This window comes from Anguilla rostrata, chromosome 10 (genome assembly GCF_018555375.3).
Source record: "Anguilla rostrata isolate EN2019 chromosome 10, ASM1855537v3, whole genome shotgun sequence".
In the NCBI taxonomy this organism is placed as follows: domain Eukaryota; kingdom Metazoa; phylum Chordata; class Actinopteri; order Anguilliformes; family Anguillidae; genus Anguilla; species Anguilla rostrata.
In genome coordinates, this window is record NC_057942.1 from 16809814 (window position 1) to 16827072 (window position 17259).

At 43.6% G+C, this 17259-nt stretch overlaps 1 protein-coding gene across 1 annotated transcript in view; it reads right to left on the bottom strand.

Moving 5' to 3' along the window:
• The window catches only part of cacna1ba (calcium channel, voltage-dependent, N type, alpha 1B subunit, a), a 186895-nt gene that overhangs the window by 13221 nt on the left and 156415 nt on the right, over window positions 1-17259 (bottom strand). Inside the window, 8 exon segments of the mRNA XM_064354484.1 lie at window positions 3762-3869; window positions 4134-4266; window positions 4706-4860; window positions 6226-6344; window positions 8690-8797; window positions 9981-10086; window positions 12505-12601; window positions 16859-16986. Of these exon segments, the coding sequence (XP_064210554.1) occupies window positions 3762-3869; window positions 4134-4266; window positions 4706-4860; window positions 6226-6344; window positions 8690-8797; window positions 9981-10086; window positions 12505-12601; window positions 16859-16986 (954 nt within the window).

Consider the following 17259-nt stretch of genomic DNA (forward strand, 5'->3'; position numbering starts at 1 on the left):
GAAACACAGAGCAGAAGAGGGAAGACAGAGGGGTGGAGAGAGAGGAGAGGAGAGAAGAAAGAGGGAAGAGTGGGAGGCAGATAGTGTTTAGAGGAGAAGGAGAAGGACCAGAGGGTAACAGCAGGAAAAAGTTGATGAGACAGGGTGAAGTGCAAAGATAAAATGAGAGAATAAGAAAGAATGATAGAGGAGTGAAGGGGAGTTAGAGGGGGAAGGAGGATAATAATGAGGATTAAGGAGTAGAAAAGTCAAATGGGAAAAGGGACAAGAAGATGCAAGAAAAGATATCAGTGTGTAAGAAGAATGGGATTATGAGACGATTAGGGTGGAAATGACAGATGGAAGACAGAAAGAAAAGTAAACGGGGTAAAATATAATAAGAGGAAAACAAGTTAGTGATATAGAGTAGGATAGGAGAAAAGAAAGAAGAGAACGGGGGGGGGGGGGGGCAGTTGGGCACACAGAGACAGAGCAAAGCCAGACAGGACATAAACCATATGGTTAGACACATGAGTCAGCAAGACAGGAGAAATCAGAGAGAGATCAGAGAGAAACCAGAATGAGGCCAGAGAGAGGTCACAGAAAGGCCAGAGAGAGATCAGAAAAAGGTCAGCGAGAGGTCAGAGAGAGAGATCGAAAACAGAGAACAGGGGCAGATCAGAAAGGGGAGCTCAGAGCACTCTACTTCCCCCAAAGGAGGGAAAGAATAAACAAGCAATGAAAACAAATGAGACAGAACAAAATTCAAGATGGAAGAAAGACTATGAGAGAACAAGCAAAGAAATATGACAGGAACACTGAAATCATGAGGATGGAATATTTTACTTTTAACAGTTAAAATAGTTTCTAGAGGGGCTTCATGGTCACCGTAACTGATTCATTAATTACACACCTGTCCTATATACTATGTTATAGGACTGTGCACAACTTTCCACAAAAACAATGTATATGTGCCTCATATACATATAGCAGTGTGACTGATTCTGCCACAAACCACCAAATAAAATTTTATACAGTTATACAGACAGACAGACAGATAGGCAATCAGACAGATACATAGATACATAGATACATAGATACATAGATAGATAGATACATATATAGATAGATAGATAGATAGATAGATAGATAGATAGATAGATAGATACATAGATACATAGATACATAGATAGATAGATAGATAGATAGATAGATAGATAGATAGACAGACAGAGAGACATAAGGATGGATAGATAGATAGATAGATAGATAGATATACAAATAAAGAAATGTTGGCTTTCACTGCAAAGGGAAAAGGATTGGAGTTTCCCCAATGAAGGACATCAACACAAACAGGGCCAGGGTTGTGCTCGCATTTCAACACTAAGCAATGAATCAGAATTACTGATGCAAACACGAGAAAGAGGAGCCCCCCTTCTCTCTCTTCTCTCTCTCTCTCCACCTATTTCTCCTCTTTCAGCAGACACCAGTTGTACCCTGTCAGCTTATTAAATAAGACTCTGGGAAAAACATACCAGAGTTCTTTTTCTGTTTTGGCTGTAATGAGGGGAGATGCCAGCCTCGGAGTAAGGCCGGTGGGAGTGTGGAGCAACACCAGCAGAATCAAAGGGGCTTCCTCCTTATTAGCAGGCGCTGAAACTACATAGCCGACATCCACCGCCCCCTTATCGCCCATCATTGTGCTTTAAAGGGATCTGAGGTGAGCTTAGCTCTCCATGGTATTTATCGAGAATGGAATAAGAGGCTGACTCTTCGAATTTGAGCCTTAATGGCTGCCCGGGACGGGAGTCGCATGTCACTTGCACACAAAGGGGATCTTGAGAGTTTTCAGATCTCAGGTCCGATCTTGGCAAGGTGAGCCAAAAGGAAATGAGGCATTACGAAAGGAGGAAAAAAGAAACAAAAGTGGGGTATAAAGGAAAACGGAGGGAAAAAAAAGCCCTGATGCGGTGTAATCCATCGCTCTCTTCTCTCCTGCTCAGGATTTCAAACTACACTTCCCATGATCCTAGTGCTCAGGTTTCAGCTTTGCCCACGCCAGCCTCTCTGGAAAGATTGTCAGCAATGTTAAGGAAAATCCTGCTTTAAGGGATGTCTATGCTCTCATTCTTGCACAAAGCACCTTTCATGACCTGGAGATTACGGTCTCCAGTGCAAGAAAAGTCCTTGAGTTGCAGGCCTGTTGCATTAACTATGATCAGGAGCTTGGCCTTGTCCTGCTATAGGTAGAGTGGGTTTAATTTGGTCAGGGTTCCTCAGGGTAGCACTATGATGCAATATGCCAGGTTCTCACTGTCTACCTGCGTTCTATAGAAATAAGTCATCGGTACCCTGGAAAGTAGTCACTGGCTCACAATAAGGGGGCATGTGGTTCAGCTGTAGGCAGTACTCTTTGTGCGCATACATGTGAGATGCACAGTGGTGCCTGAGGAGGTAAAAACTGCTGACTCAAAACTGGGGTGAGGTTCTAGATTGTTCACAGCCCATACATTGTCGTATGTTCCCAATTGATTTCTCATTTTGTGTCCTCAATAAGCAATACCACGTGCCTTCCCCTCTCGTCCCCAGAGGGTGCTGTGGCAACCAATACTGGCAACCAATATAGCTTCATGTCCACCAACGCTTCTATGCTCGGTTGGGAGTTCTTTTTGTATTCAGATATGAGAAGGGCTGAACTTACAAGAATCTCTACCAGACAAATTTAACTGACTGTGGTTTCCACTCATCTGGATAGCACAGAGACAGTAGAACGATGCCTTTGATATATCTGTGGTAGCATTCATTACATTTCTCCCCTCTCTTTCCCATTAATGGGAGCAGCTCTCAAGATTTCAGAAGCTTTCAACCTTCCACAAAACCACAGGGCCAGCTAAGAAAATCACACTGTCAGGAATCGGCTTGTTGGCGCTTTTTTTTTTTAACCAAACGTGTTCCTGGTTGCAGATTTCAACCATTCCCCTCCTTGATTGAGAGAGCCAACTATGGATGTTTAATTTAGAGAACCGAGTTTGCTGAGGTTATATAAGGTGGCCAAAAGAATCATCACAGCAACTGCCAACTGGGCCTCAGTCCTCAAAATCTGCAGCCCGGTGCCACAGGATCTTTTTCTGAGAAGATAGAGGAAATTAAGTCTTCCATTATCTCTTCTCTGTGAGTGGGCTTGGGCAAGTGCATCTCTGCTGACAGAGAGGTTCTCTGCTTCAGTTTGCCTGAGGGATCTTTTATTAATTCATCCACACCTTGTCCTCATTGTCCCTTTCTCCATCCCATGATACCTCTCTCTGCACTCCACCCCCACGCCTGCCCTTCTGAAGGCTAGATTAAGTACAGTCGACCACAGAATGAATGAAAGTGCTGATTCTCCATAGCAAGAAACATCCTAAAAAAAGGCTTTAAAAGAATCCACAATTCCTATAGTGCTTCCATACGTGTCCCTTTTCCTGTTGCTGTTGTGCTTACAGAAGCATCGTTAAAAAGTAGGATTAAAACAAACTTCCCTCACATTCAGTTGAAATCGCGGCCATGTCACAATGGGAATTTAAGCAATAGCCTAATGATAAACAATCACAATAATCAATGTTTTCCTCTCAATCAATTTCTATAATCAATTTCTATGTTTGAATGGCAAATAGTCATAGCAAATATGCTGGGTCTGCTCTGGGCATGATTTTGTGTCCGTTAAAAGATCAGATGAATTGAACTGCTAGTATTAATCCTATGTGTAATGAGTACACTACAGGGGGTTGAGTAGGTCCCCTAACCTGCATCTCTGCATTGAGTCTGGGCATGGATGCTGCCCGTCCCTGGCTCTCCAGACCAGACGGGTTCCCTGCATTGGCACTGTGGTGCATCTTCTTCATCTCCAGCTCCTACCACACATATAAACACACAAACACACACAAACACATGTACACACACACACGCACACACGCACACACACACACACGCACACACGCACACACGCACACACACACACACACAAAGACACATACACACACAAAGACACATACACACACAAACAGTAAAATTTAAGAAATACTTGGTGATGTGAAATGTGAAAATTACAAAGCAGTTCCCGTCATCACAAATATTTAGTGGCTCTAGGAGAAATAAATCTGCCTTATTTTACACACCTGAGCTCCGGCTGAATTAGGGATGTCCTCTGATTGGCCCCGTGGCACTGTCCGTTTGCCTCCTGGCCGTTGGACTTCCTGGGGTTTGTCTGTGACCCGGGAGTCTTTGGTGGTGCCGCCCTGCTGGCCTTGACTGGAAACGCATCAACATATCCAACCTATTCAGTCAAACTGCGGGGATTTGTACCACTAAGCAGGATAACTGCGTTAGCTGGATAACTGCACTGACTAAAACCCAGAACGACTCTTTTTACTTCAGTCCATGTTCCAGAGGGAGGTGTTTAGGAAGTGTTTGGGTTTTTACTCAGTGCAGTTATCCAGCTGACTCAGTAATCCTGCTTTGTGGTAAAGGCCCAAGGAGATTACCTTCTGAACAACATCTACTAATAATTAAAGCTTCACTTTAAATTGACAACTGAGGCATCTTGATATTAATCTCGCAAATATATGAAATTCATCTCGGTGTATGAAACTCATAAAATACATGCTAGTGTGTGTGTGTGTACGTGTGTGCGTGTATGTTCATGTGTGTGTGCATGCGAGGATGTGATCTGCTTTTCCTATGCACTCACACAGCACCCCCGTTGTTAAGGGAGGTGGAGCCAGGCGGTGGGCAGGGCTGGGGGTGGGGCTCTGACGGCGACGTCTTGCTGCTCAGCGCCATCTCCTCGCCCTGTATGGGTGCCAGTGGCAGCATGGGTGTAAAGATGGCACCAACTACCTTACTCTGTGGCAATGAGAGAGAGAGAGAGAGAGAGAGAGAGAGAGAGAGATGACCCTGGTTCATGTTTATATGTTTATGGTACAGAGTTCAGAGTCCAATTATATTAGACTAAATTACCATACACCTTAAACAGACCCTACACTGAAAATATACAGTTGAATTCAACTGATGTGAACTGTTTGATATTGAGTTGACTATAGTTGAATTGAACTTAATTGTATATCATCAAATTTAGTTGTACCGATTGGAACTGATATACGTATAGCATACATGAACAAATGGGAAAGACTGAGGAAAAAGGAAAAAGAAAGAGAGAAGTCCACTTTGAAGTAAGAATTCATAGAAGCTTTGCTTTCTTGTGTTTCACAATCACTTGGGTCAACAATCACATATGAGCAGTAACTGTCACTACTGTAATTGCACTGACTACATCATATAAATGAATCTCAGCCATCAGCATTTACAGAGGATAAACTAGCATTAATCTAAACCTCTGGAATCCATCAATGAATGTGCGTTGCATCAGCAAATGACCTAGCATTCTACCATGATTTGCACTGGCCAATGCTTAGATCCAGTCGAGTACTCCACAAGCTTCTATCAGTAACAACTCTTCATATCCACTAAACCAATTCTGTATGATTTTTCAGCCAATAACGGGAAGCAGAGCTCATAGAGTCTGCAAGTCTGATGAGGCTTGTTTGAATGAGGATTCCAGGATGACATTGAAGGAGTTAGAAATATGTAAGGAGTAGACACTTCACAGAGGCAAATGTTGGAAGCATGCACTCATGTGCATTTGTTGAACTGACACTGGTATCATTGTGAGTCATCCTTTTAAATGTGAGAAAGATTGTAACGTGTTTAAACTGCTTACTACTTTTCTCATGAAGTTCTCATTTTCTCTTTTATTGTATGGCACACCTGTAATAAGCAATAACCTCTTTCTTTGGACTGCTGCTTGGGATTAAAGGAATTAGACTAAATGAGCATGTAGAGTAATTAATTAAGACTACAGCAAATAAATTAATTTACTGGCAGTTTGAGACACACAAAAACAGCCTGTTAATATCACTAGTCTCAATTATAATTTAAAAAAACTACTGAAGCAGCCAGGGTGAATAATTTAAACATACAGGGTTCATTACAGCCCCACTCCCAGGATGATAAGTGTAAATACAGTATATGCACATTTTTACTTGGGTAGATTTGGGTAGTTAAAGCTCTACGTGCATTGTAACCAGTGTGTTTACAGGAAGCCACAGTGGGAACAGCCTCATATTCATTAGAACGCCGGAGAAAAAAGTCAGAGTCCGGCGAAAACGAACGGATCACAGAAGGATGAAGGGCAGCATGTTTGCAGGTCACCTGGGTCCCGCCCGCCGCCTGCTGTTGCTGCAGCAGCTGCAGTCTCCGTGCGCGGTTCTGTTTGTAGTAGTCAAAGATCATAAGAGCTGCATACACCTTCCCCACTGTCAGCTCGTTGGCTGAAAAACGGATGGATAGATGGACAGAGAGAGAGAGAGAGAGAGAGAGAGAGAGAGAGAGAAACAAACCAGTGAGGCATCAGGAGAAAAGAAAAACATCCGTGTGTGTACAAGTATATTTTATTTTTATACTTATTCACATTTTTTTACCCTCTTCTTTTTTCTTCTTCTTTGGTTGTTTTACAGTATACTGCTTTATAGTTTTATGTGTTTAATGTCTATAAAAAACTTTGGCAACAAAGTATTTTTGAACTGAAATGAGTTAAGAGTGGGGGTGGGGGACAGTTTTGGTCACAAAAACACCCATTTACTTTTTATCTGTAGTTAATGGTGCATTGCTCAAAATTTGTCCCATAAAAATAGTGATAAAAATTGAGCATGCTTATACGCAGATAAAATAAGTCTTATTTATAGAATTTTAAAGTTACAAAATAGAACAAAATTTCTACTTTAAAGATTTCTTCTTCTACCTTGATTATTCATATAATCCATATAGATATTTTATGATGCGACTGTACGTTGCTTTGTCTACTTCCAAAAATCAAGAATCACTGACTCTAATGACCCAATAAAATTACTTGCCACACCATATAAAAAACTGCCATTGTTTAAAATTGGCAGACACTGATAACACACATTAACTCTGCTTCTATTGACCAAGCCACTTCTCTCAGTTATATTTAGGTTTAATGTAATCTCTTGAGGATACAGTGTTACGGCCCTGCCCGAGAAATGAAGCCTGTAATCTTCGGGTTAAGAGCCCGGCTCTTTAATCACAACGCTGCGCTACAACTCACGTTCTGTCGTCTGGAAGTGTTTTCGAGGGACAGGAGAGAGGCGCCAACGCTGTGATTAATCAAGGGTGGCTAGGGGCTCGGTCTGGTTCCCCTCCCGGGGTCCTGTCAAGCCTTGCGCAAATTAAATGCAACCGGTTCCAGGTGGCTGCGTTCCATCGGAATTCCAGGGACCCTGCCCTGCCCCCCTCTGGTAGCCTGCTGCATTGCATCACAGGTCTTTAACCCAAAACCTTTTTTCTTTTTCCCTCAAATTGGATCTAAAATGCAGTCCTATTCATGCAGTCGCATTGCATTTTCAGTTGTTTCAACGCTGCAAAGTTCTCAAAACTTGTGTGCGTTTGGGAAAGCACAGACAAGCCCCCTGTGGGAGACGCTATGGCTAATGTGGTGATAGCCACAGTCAGCACTGGCTTGATCAAGATTTGATATCAAACCTAGGGCGAGCATAGTTAGCAGGACACGCCATCCAGCAGGCCCAACATAAGGCTTCTTGATGAAATGACATCCTTCCTCACAGAGAGTTGTTTAGTAATTTTGCTACCATACTAGTGCTGCCACAGCTGGAGGTGCTATTACAAGTATTAAGGTACGAAACAGATGTACTATCATTGTACTACAGCTATAAGAGAATGCAATGCTTGATGGGGAAAATTCTGGTGACATCCCTGAAAAAACCTGCAGATTTTTGTTATTTTCCACTTGGATGAGATAACCAGTTGTGGCCACTAGGTGTCAATAGAGATACACCCCTTGTGTTAGCATAGAAGCCTAAACAGTGGGGTTGCTGGGGAGGCATAGGAGGAGCTAGCCAGGGCTGCAGCAAGTTAGCGGTGTTTGTGCAAAGGCAGGATCAGATTCTGAGAGGATTAGAGGGTGGGGGGTTGTTTAAGGGTGTTTTTTTTTTGGGGGGGGGGCACGACTGACTGGTCTCTACAGTGAGAGCGGGGTAGATTAGGTGTCAGCCCCCCGGCCTGACGGAGCCCTACAGTATGCGGTGGAGTAGAGCTGGGCGTGGCCACAGACACAGCAGAGCTGGCACGCAGCCAGGGCTCTGCCACATCCCCACCAGCCTGCAGAAGAGCCAGTCCCCCGGAGTACGGCCCTGCAAACTGCTTCCAGTCAGGAAATGGCATGTTTACCGAAATGTAACCAATCGGGGCCCAGCTACGGTATTCCAAAAGCCTCACAGAAAGATCATGTGGTAGATCTACAGTATTTTCTTATCCTAGAAACAGAAGAGCAGGCTGAACATCTTACTTCATTCACTCGTGTACCGAGTCCGACCAGCCACATATTAAATAGCTACAGTGCTGCATTGAAACACTGTGCTTGTACTTATCTTTATTATTCATACTTGTTGGTTGTTATTGCCATAATGGCCTTGTAAGTCAATCTGGACACCCCATAAATGAAAGGGAATAAATATAAACATAATGAGGGTTGGTATTGTGTGCTGAGAGAAACATTTTCCGATATCCACCAACTGATCCCAGGTCAGTGAACCCGCGTGCACCTGGTGATCCCAAAGCATGCCCTAGAAGAGCTTACGTTTATGTGGCGTCACCAGCAGGTCCAGAGTCTTCTTGGAAAGGTTTGGCCAGACAGTGGAAAGCTCCTTCTTCAGATCAGCATCAGACAAACGCTGAGCCACCATCCCTGCAGAGAGAACCAGGGCTACACAGTTAGAACAGACGTGGTTTTTACCCAGATTAGTTACTATCCTTATGTCAAGCCCTGTACCCAGATCAGTTACTATTCTCTGCATTTAGTTCAGCCACAAACCAAGATCAGTAACTATTCTCTTTATTACTCTATACTGTACATGACTCCTTTAAGTCTCTGCAATTTTTGAACTGTATTTTGTACTGAAAACATCCTGCTGTCACCATGCTTATTGGTTGCCCTAAAATGTGATAAAAATTCAGTAACACATTTTAATATAGTAATTCACTAATTTTGATAATAATAAATATGAGTATTTCAACAGTGCAACATGCTTTGCTCATATTTTGATCTGTGGTTCTACAAACTATATTGTACAAATGTAAAAAAATATGTCTGGTACTCTTTCAAACACCCCCACCCCGTTTTTATGTGAAGACAGGTGAATCAGACAATGCAAACAACAACATGGTTCCCCATTTGTTAATCACGGTCAAATTTCTATTTAATAAAAAATGTATTCAATAATTATTCATTTTTAAATCTCAAGCCATCAGTGTATTGTGCTGCACCATTATCATTTCCTGCAATAATGGACATCTGAAATAAACTGAATGTATCATTCCTGAGTGTCAGAAAGTGGGCACTGAAGCTGGTGAGGCAGCGATGTTGAGCCGGGCTCTCTAACGAGTCCAAAAGGGACAAACATATAGACGGTCCCATTTACAGAACTAGAACCAGAACCAGAACCAGAACCAGAACCAGAATATTGAAGCAGTAACTGAGCCGGCTGGGAAACAGCTGTGATAAGCTCAGAGATGCACTGTGTGGAAAAACCCTCAGCAGCATCTGCTCTAGAGGCAGAACTGCACTTCACTTTATTTAAAAAAAGTGGGGAGTTTTTCAAACATTAAATAAAAATCCATACAAGAATATCTTTCCACAATGGCTCATGTGGAATGGGTAATTCATGGTGCTTTTCAGTTTGCCGTTAATCCTTGCCCTTTTTCGATGGGGCATTTCTGCGAGCGACGCTCCCACCCGCGGAGGAAGCAAAGATTCCCACAAACCACAGGACGCAGGATTAAAAGGGGCGAAAATGCAGAACCCATTGGAGGTCTGGGCAAATAAGCAGAAGGAAGCAGAGATAAGGAAGAGGACGCTGGCAGGGACTCACCGGAGGCCAGCTTGATCTCCAGAGCGGTGCGGATTAAGGCCATCAGGGTGGAGGTGAAGTGAACCGTGTTGTCGTCTGCGATGGGCATGTTCATCTTCACCAGCCGCTGAGGACGGTGGGGTGGGGGGGGGTGAGGATGGGGTGCGAGGGGGGGGGCAGGTTGGGGGTCGTTAGAAAGCGTTCAGCGCAGAGCACCGATTCAACAGCATCAACCACTCTCTAAGGCGCCATCTTGTGTGCTGCTGACCTCCTGAGAGGGTTGGGTTCTCCCAAACCCCAAACCCCAAACCCCAAACCCAACACGGGGAGCGCTGCAGTTTCAGCAGGCTCTGCCATGTCGCTTTGCGGAATTAATGCAGTGGTAACTTAGTTATAGCAATTTAAGCCCATACCACTCATGGCAGGAGGAAACTGACTGGGTCCTTCAGCCAGTCCCAGTCCCACTCCCTACTCTTATTGACATCCATGGACCACTGGGTATTATACATAACCATTAGGCATATTATTATGTATATCATAGTGCTGTACTATTGTTCAACTGCAAAGCAACTGCGTAGTAACTTAGGTAAAAGGTGCAATTGTGATTTTATCATGATGACTGTTTGCTTTTAGGACTATCCAGTTATTTTCATTCATGCCATTTTACATGCCCTCATCAGAATGCAGCACAGCTGCTCTTAAGCCAGTGAGAATTGCTTCTCTGCTGCGCTGGGTCAGCATTAGATAAAAAGGATTGCTAACCCCGTGCCAAATGTGTGACACGGTCAAAACACCCAGGGGGGGTAACAGCAGGGCAGCCCAGTTTCGTAGCAGCACACAAAATGCGACCCCCCACCACCCCCAAAATGTTAAAAGAAGCATTGCAACAAAAAAACCCTCATTGCATTCAGGGCATAACATTACTGTGCGTGCGTGTGTGTGTGCGTGTGTGTGTGTGTACGTGCATATGCATATGCGCGCATTCACAAATCTGTCCAAGCAAGTGATGTCACGGTGCCAGACAGAGGTGTGACAGACGGACGAAACTGGCACGCGCACGCGGCCACTGGGGAGCACAGGTGGAGCATGCTCGGGGGGAAAGGGACTGTCACTGTGAAACAGATCTCTGTGATTCACTGCCAGAAAAAACAAAAAAACTATTAAACTCACATGCAGCTCTGTACTCAGTGAAGATGCACCGCACAAGTTTGCGTAAAAGAGATCTGGGTTTTCTTATGTTGGAATGCAGTGTGTACTGTACACTAGTGTGCAGCGTAGTCCAGAGGAAAGCCTTGCGGGCTTGTTATAATTGATAAACAGCCTTGAGCTCTGTGAGCATAAGCAGCTACTGTGGCAGTGCGTATCACAGAGATCAAAGCGGGTAATGAAAAAGGAGGAAAATCACTGAACACAGAATACACAGGAAGAACGCACATGCACGCACACACAGACACGCGAGCGCGAACGCGCAGACGTGCACGTGCATGCACACGCACTAGCACCGCTGCGGTCACGGTAATGAGGGGACTGTGAATGGAGCGGGGGAGTAGAGGGGAAGGCAGTCCCGACTGAGAGGGAAAGAAGGAGCTTTGGCTGAAACGCCGCATACAGAAAGAACCCAGAAAACAAAACGAAAAGAAAAGCCCTCAAAAAAGCTTCAAAAGGAGGATTTCAAAACAAGCGGGTGGAGGAGAGGAGGACAGATTCTGCAAATTCAGAAACCAGCCCCTGAAGGGCCAGTAATGGGGTTACTGCGACCCCTGAATAAAAGAGGACAGGAGTTGCAGCTGTGCCTGTCTTCAGACCTCCTCAATTTTACTCCTTTGGCACACCAGAAAGATGCCGTAAACGCCAGCTATCTCACAAAAACCATCAGCTATATCACTGCAACATTAGCTGTATTGCAGCAGCCATCGGCTATATCAAAACAGTGATCGACTATATCACAGTAATCATCAGCTTTATCACAGCAATCGTCAGTGACATCACAAGTATATCACAGCCTTCATCAGCTGTATTGTAATTATCATTAACTGTATCACATGAATCATCAGTTATGCCGAAGCAATCGTCAACTACTCACAATAATATCACAGTAATCAACCATAATCACAACAATCTAGTGTGAATTCTTCCACTGCCACACAATGGGCCATATTTGCTAAGCATTTATTGTGTGTGGACATGGATGTGTGTCTGGGGGGGGTGATACACATAAAACTGAACTTCAAAGTAAAGCCTGAACATTTACAGATTTGAGCAACATCTTCACCAGCCTATCGTGAACCCTCCTTGTCCCATCCCCATCTTGGCCTGTCTAAATGGGTCTACCCCGTTCACCAGTTGAGTGTAAGTCAGTCCAGGGAGAGCAAGGGAACCACATCCAACAAATCAGAACACAGGAAAAACAACAACGACCAAACATAAAAAAACAAAAGGAACACCGCCACAGCAGAGCACAGGGATTGGCCGGAATACAATAACTAGCCAATAGGAGGGCAGCGGAAGCACACGAGGGAGGAGGGTGTTGTTGAAGGAAGGCTACCTTGTAGGCGACTCTTGGCGGACATTTCTTTCCCAAACCTAAGGGAGGGGACAAGTGCAGCAGCATCTCGTACATATCGAGGTACTTGATGCGGCCGCTTCGCGGCGGGGGAGCAAAAAACCAAAAAAATTTGACAGTAGAAAGAGAGAGAGAGAGAGAGAGAAGAACAGAGGGAGGAGGTAAAATAAATAATAAAAAAAACAGCAGAAACAGAAATCTGAGTTATTTAGATTTCCAGGTGAGAGACATGGATATGGATGCCATCCTTGACCTTTTAGATCAGGGATGTATCCCAGAATTCAGCTGGAGAAGGGAGCATGTTGTACCCTAGAGGAGAGGAAGATGTGGTAATGGCAGAGGAGACAAACTCTTAGTGTGTGACACATGAGGGCGGGAGATGACTGTCTTTCTGAGGATGTCTGCTACTGCATGCTGGGAGACATCGGCAGGTGATTGCCAGGGATGCCAAAACAAAGGTCGCAAAGCCGACTCAAATTTTTGGCTCACAAAATTTGAACATATAGATTTTAGTATGCTTTTGCAGTAAATGTACTGTAAAATGTCAATTTAAACGGAAGAGTACTTGAAAAAGTAATGAAGAATTGGGCCTGCGTTGTATATGCGCTATACCCTACCTGGCTGGCTGGTTTAGGGTTCAGAACTGGCCAGGTGTGGGTGCTCCAATTGTAGCTTTGCAAGTTTTGCTTCAGGTCAGGCATCACCGCCACAATCAGTTCAGAACTGAGAGGGTGAGTGCTGTCATGTGTGAGGTAATATTAGCACTGCCATTCAGTAAGGTCTCCGGGGACATTCGTGAACAGCGAACAACCCCCTAGTGGAGGTAATGCATAGGGGGGTTGCAAACCTTGTAGGCCACCCTATTAGGGCAGTTCTTTCCTAAGCCAAGGGGAGGAGAGATAATGCGCAACAGATTGTACATATCCTTATAGACAATCCGCCCACTGCAAAAAGAACAAGCAGGTTAAAAACACCAAAGGACAGTTTCAAGTGAGCAAAGACATAGCTTATAACCAGCAATGAAAGCTGTCCGGTGCACAGCCAGCTTTGACAGCTTGATTATATGACAAGAAGCCATCCTAAGCCAGTGGTTCCCAGACCGTAGGTCAGGACCCATTTGTAGCTCTCAGGAGTGGCTGAGCTGGTTTTCACGATGAAAAACAACTTACTGTACATAATACACTTTCTATAGAATTTCATACCAGTCAATTGCAACACTAAACTAACTGTACACACTGCACTAGTTTCAATGTGCATGCAGCTGTGTTGACATGTTAAAACAATTTTTCATTTGGAAACACATAATCACAACCTGTTGGAACACATGATGACAACATTCTAATAAGAGGTGGGCCAAAGAAAATGGTTTTGCTGAACTGTGGACTGTAGTTTGGCAAGCACTGTCATTAAATATCCTGTTTCTTTTTTTCTTAATTTATCATTTAGTGTAGAATTCAGCATCAGAGGTTGGAGTGTCAGATGTAAGACCACCAGAATAAAGACAGAGAGCTTCAGTTCTGCTGCACGACTTAATTAAAGACAGAATTAAAATGCAACCATTATGTATTTTAAATTATCCCAAACATTAAAAAACCCCGCCAACAAGTTGAAAGCAATTGAAAATCGAAAAGAATTAATAATGAGTGCTCGACCTCCAGTGATTCAGCATTTTTATAATGATGTACTTTTCTCTTTCAGTTTTTCTAATCTTAAAATAGCAAACACCTCTGTAGCTGTTCATTACATCCACGTTGCTCAATGTTTGACTTTCCGATTCTCTTGTTTGAATTTGTCAGTTCAAATGTCAAACAGCTTGTCAGTTCAAATACCAAACGGCTATTTTTGCACATACTGTTCTAAGGCCAAAGGACAATGACATACGAGGTGTTATTGTTATTGTTATTTTTTAAGCATTTTAAGTCACCCTCAACAAGCAAGCCTCATAACCAATAAAATAATACTCATTCTCTCTAGTCAGAAACCGTTCCAAAAAAAAAGTGAAGGCAGAATGTGTGGTGTTCTATAGTCAAACATTTATGTGGAAATGATAAAACCATTTGGAATGATTCAGCTGTAGTGATTCATATACACAAGGTCCTTTCTAATGATGCACAGGAGGCGGGTTGTGGGTAGGCCCATCATAATTCCTGAAGGACACAAGCCTGATGCTGAGGCTTGTCCTTTAGTTAAATATGAGCGACAGAACAGAAGATATAAGTACACTGACAATAAGGCATAAATGAACAATGAAGAGTACAGTCCTCCCCTTTATGTTGATAAGGAGAAGCCCATTTAAAACGCCATTAAAACTGAGTGGCCTCCAAGCATAGAGGGATGAACTCATATCACCATGTGATTAATATTTCATTTTCTAGGCAGAGTGTATATTGTTCGCTGTAGTTCAGGCCATTGCAGAGTGTCTTGCATGTTTCAGTTAACAAGGATACATTTATTTAATTCATTTTTCCAGTGTCATTTTCAGCACTGCTGTAGAACAGTGCGTCTGAAGGCTTTCACGTGAGAGATAGGACAATCTTAATTAGAATCACCATCCTCCACCTCCTCGATGTTCTCAGTGCGAGTTGCAAATATAAGTCACATTGCATGTGTGTATGTTATACTGGCCAATGACTTTTAGAAGGTTTGGAGTGTTTATTTGTGTCAAGACAAATTTTACACAGAAAATCCCCTGGAGAAGGCTGAAGATGGTTAGCTAATTTACATCGAGCTAATTGAATTATGATAATATTTGCCTAGTTAGGATATTTTTTTTTCTTTTCAGTTTTGTTCAGGGGATGTGGCGTACATGGTAGTAAACTGTGAGTTTTCCTTTTTGTTTACAGGATTTATCTAATTTATAAGCATTTTAGAAGTGCCTTAAAAGGAATTAGAACAAAACCGGAAAAAAAGTGGATCAAATTTTGTTCTCAATAAATATATTACTCATATCACACCTCAGTAGAAGGGATTACGGGTACTGTAGTTTAGGTTGCAACAAGGCACTAGGAGCATAGCTATATACTGAAGGGAATCTGTCACACGCTAGCGTGACACCCCTGGGAGGGCGACGTGGCAGTTTTGGGAAACACCGTTGCTTGCCGCATGGAGAGAGAGAGAGAGCGCACCCACACAAACACAAAATCAAATAAACAATCATCTTCACCCTTTCCCCTCATGGGTTCCGGACGAAAACAATGAAGTAAAACAACAAACTAAAATAGTAAAGACAAAAGAAAGTAAAACTGAACAGCAACCTTTCAGCTCACCGTTCATAACAGTTTCTTTGTCTTTCTTGCTGTGTGCAGAAAAGTGAAACTAAATGAAACAAAAATCAAAACTCGCTCTCTTGGTATTTGCTCCCAGTCTCGCTCCCGAAAACTGTGGAGAAGAGCACACCTTTAAGCACCTGGGCCGATTAATTAACGCAACCCAGGTGCGTGTGCTCTCTCCACCAGCCGACGCGACTGAGACTAATCTGCTTCTCCGGCGGACTGAAGGCTGCATATTCGTATTGACGGAGTGTGGCACAGTGGGTAAGGAACTGGGCTTATAACCGAAAGGTCGCTGGTTCAATTCCCGGGTAAGGACACTGCCGTTGTACCCTTGAGCAAGGTACTTAACCTGCATTGCTTCAGTATATATATCCAGCTGTATAAATGGATACAATGTAAAATGCTATGTAAAAAGTTGTGTAAGTCGCTCTGGATAAGAGCGTCTGCTAAATGCCTGTAATGTAATGTATTGGAGGAGGTGGATTTTTGACATGCATCGTAAAGTGTGCAATGTAAACTGTACAGTCGTATGACCATACAGCACAATTAATATGGATATCAGATGACAGAGCTCTCCAAGTTCTGAGAGAGAGAGCAAGGATTCGAACCAGTGGCAATATAAGCAAGCCGGTAGTGGCGGTGGTTCATCTTCAAAAGCATGTTCCCCTCATGGGAAGAAGGTCTTATCTCTTAGACACTGCACGAGCTAAATGTGTTTACACGGCAGTCGTGTTTATTTCCAGTCTACTGCTCCTGCATTGTTTAAGGAAAGATAAAACGGAAAAAAAGTTCTTCAGCCAACGCAGGCTTCTAATAAGAAAAGGCCGCTGCATCTTTTTGTTTTCCTTAAAGCTAAACGAACAGCCACATGTAAACCATGGCAACTGTGGAATTTACAGGTGTCATTCCTCGCATGAGGCTCACTCACGGTTGGGCACCACACACAGGCCTCAAGGTGTGGGGGTTTCTCATGTTTAAAATAATATAGACTGGAGGACCAGGACACACGTTACCCGCTCACAGATGTCACAGTTATAGGGCGCGGGGAGGAGAAGACGACGTACCAGGCTGCAGGGTCGTACTCCGCCCAGACGCGGATGAATTCGTCCAGGTGGTGAGGCCCCAGGATCGAGGAGTCCCGGGTCAGGTATTCAAAGTTATCCATAATGACAGCCACGAACAGATTCAGCATCTGTGGGACGAGGAACCGAAGGCAATCCATAACTAACGGGGCTGAGGGGACTGGCACCTCCTCTTTTACATGGGATGGGAGAGTGAGGGCTCGTGAAACCCAAAAATGCGCGGAGCTGTCACATGTCATCAGTGACTTTTCAATATAATTTTTTTTCTGAATATTTTCTGTATATTGCATTTCTGTAAGGACCCTCACCCAACAATATACCAGCTGCCCACAGTTCTCAAGATATTATCAAAAAGAGATACACCTCGGATATTATTTGTGCCA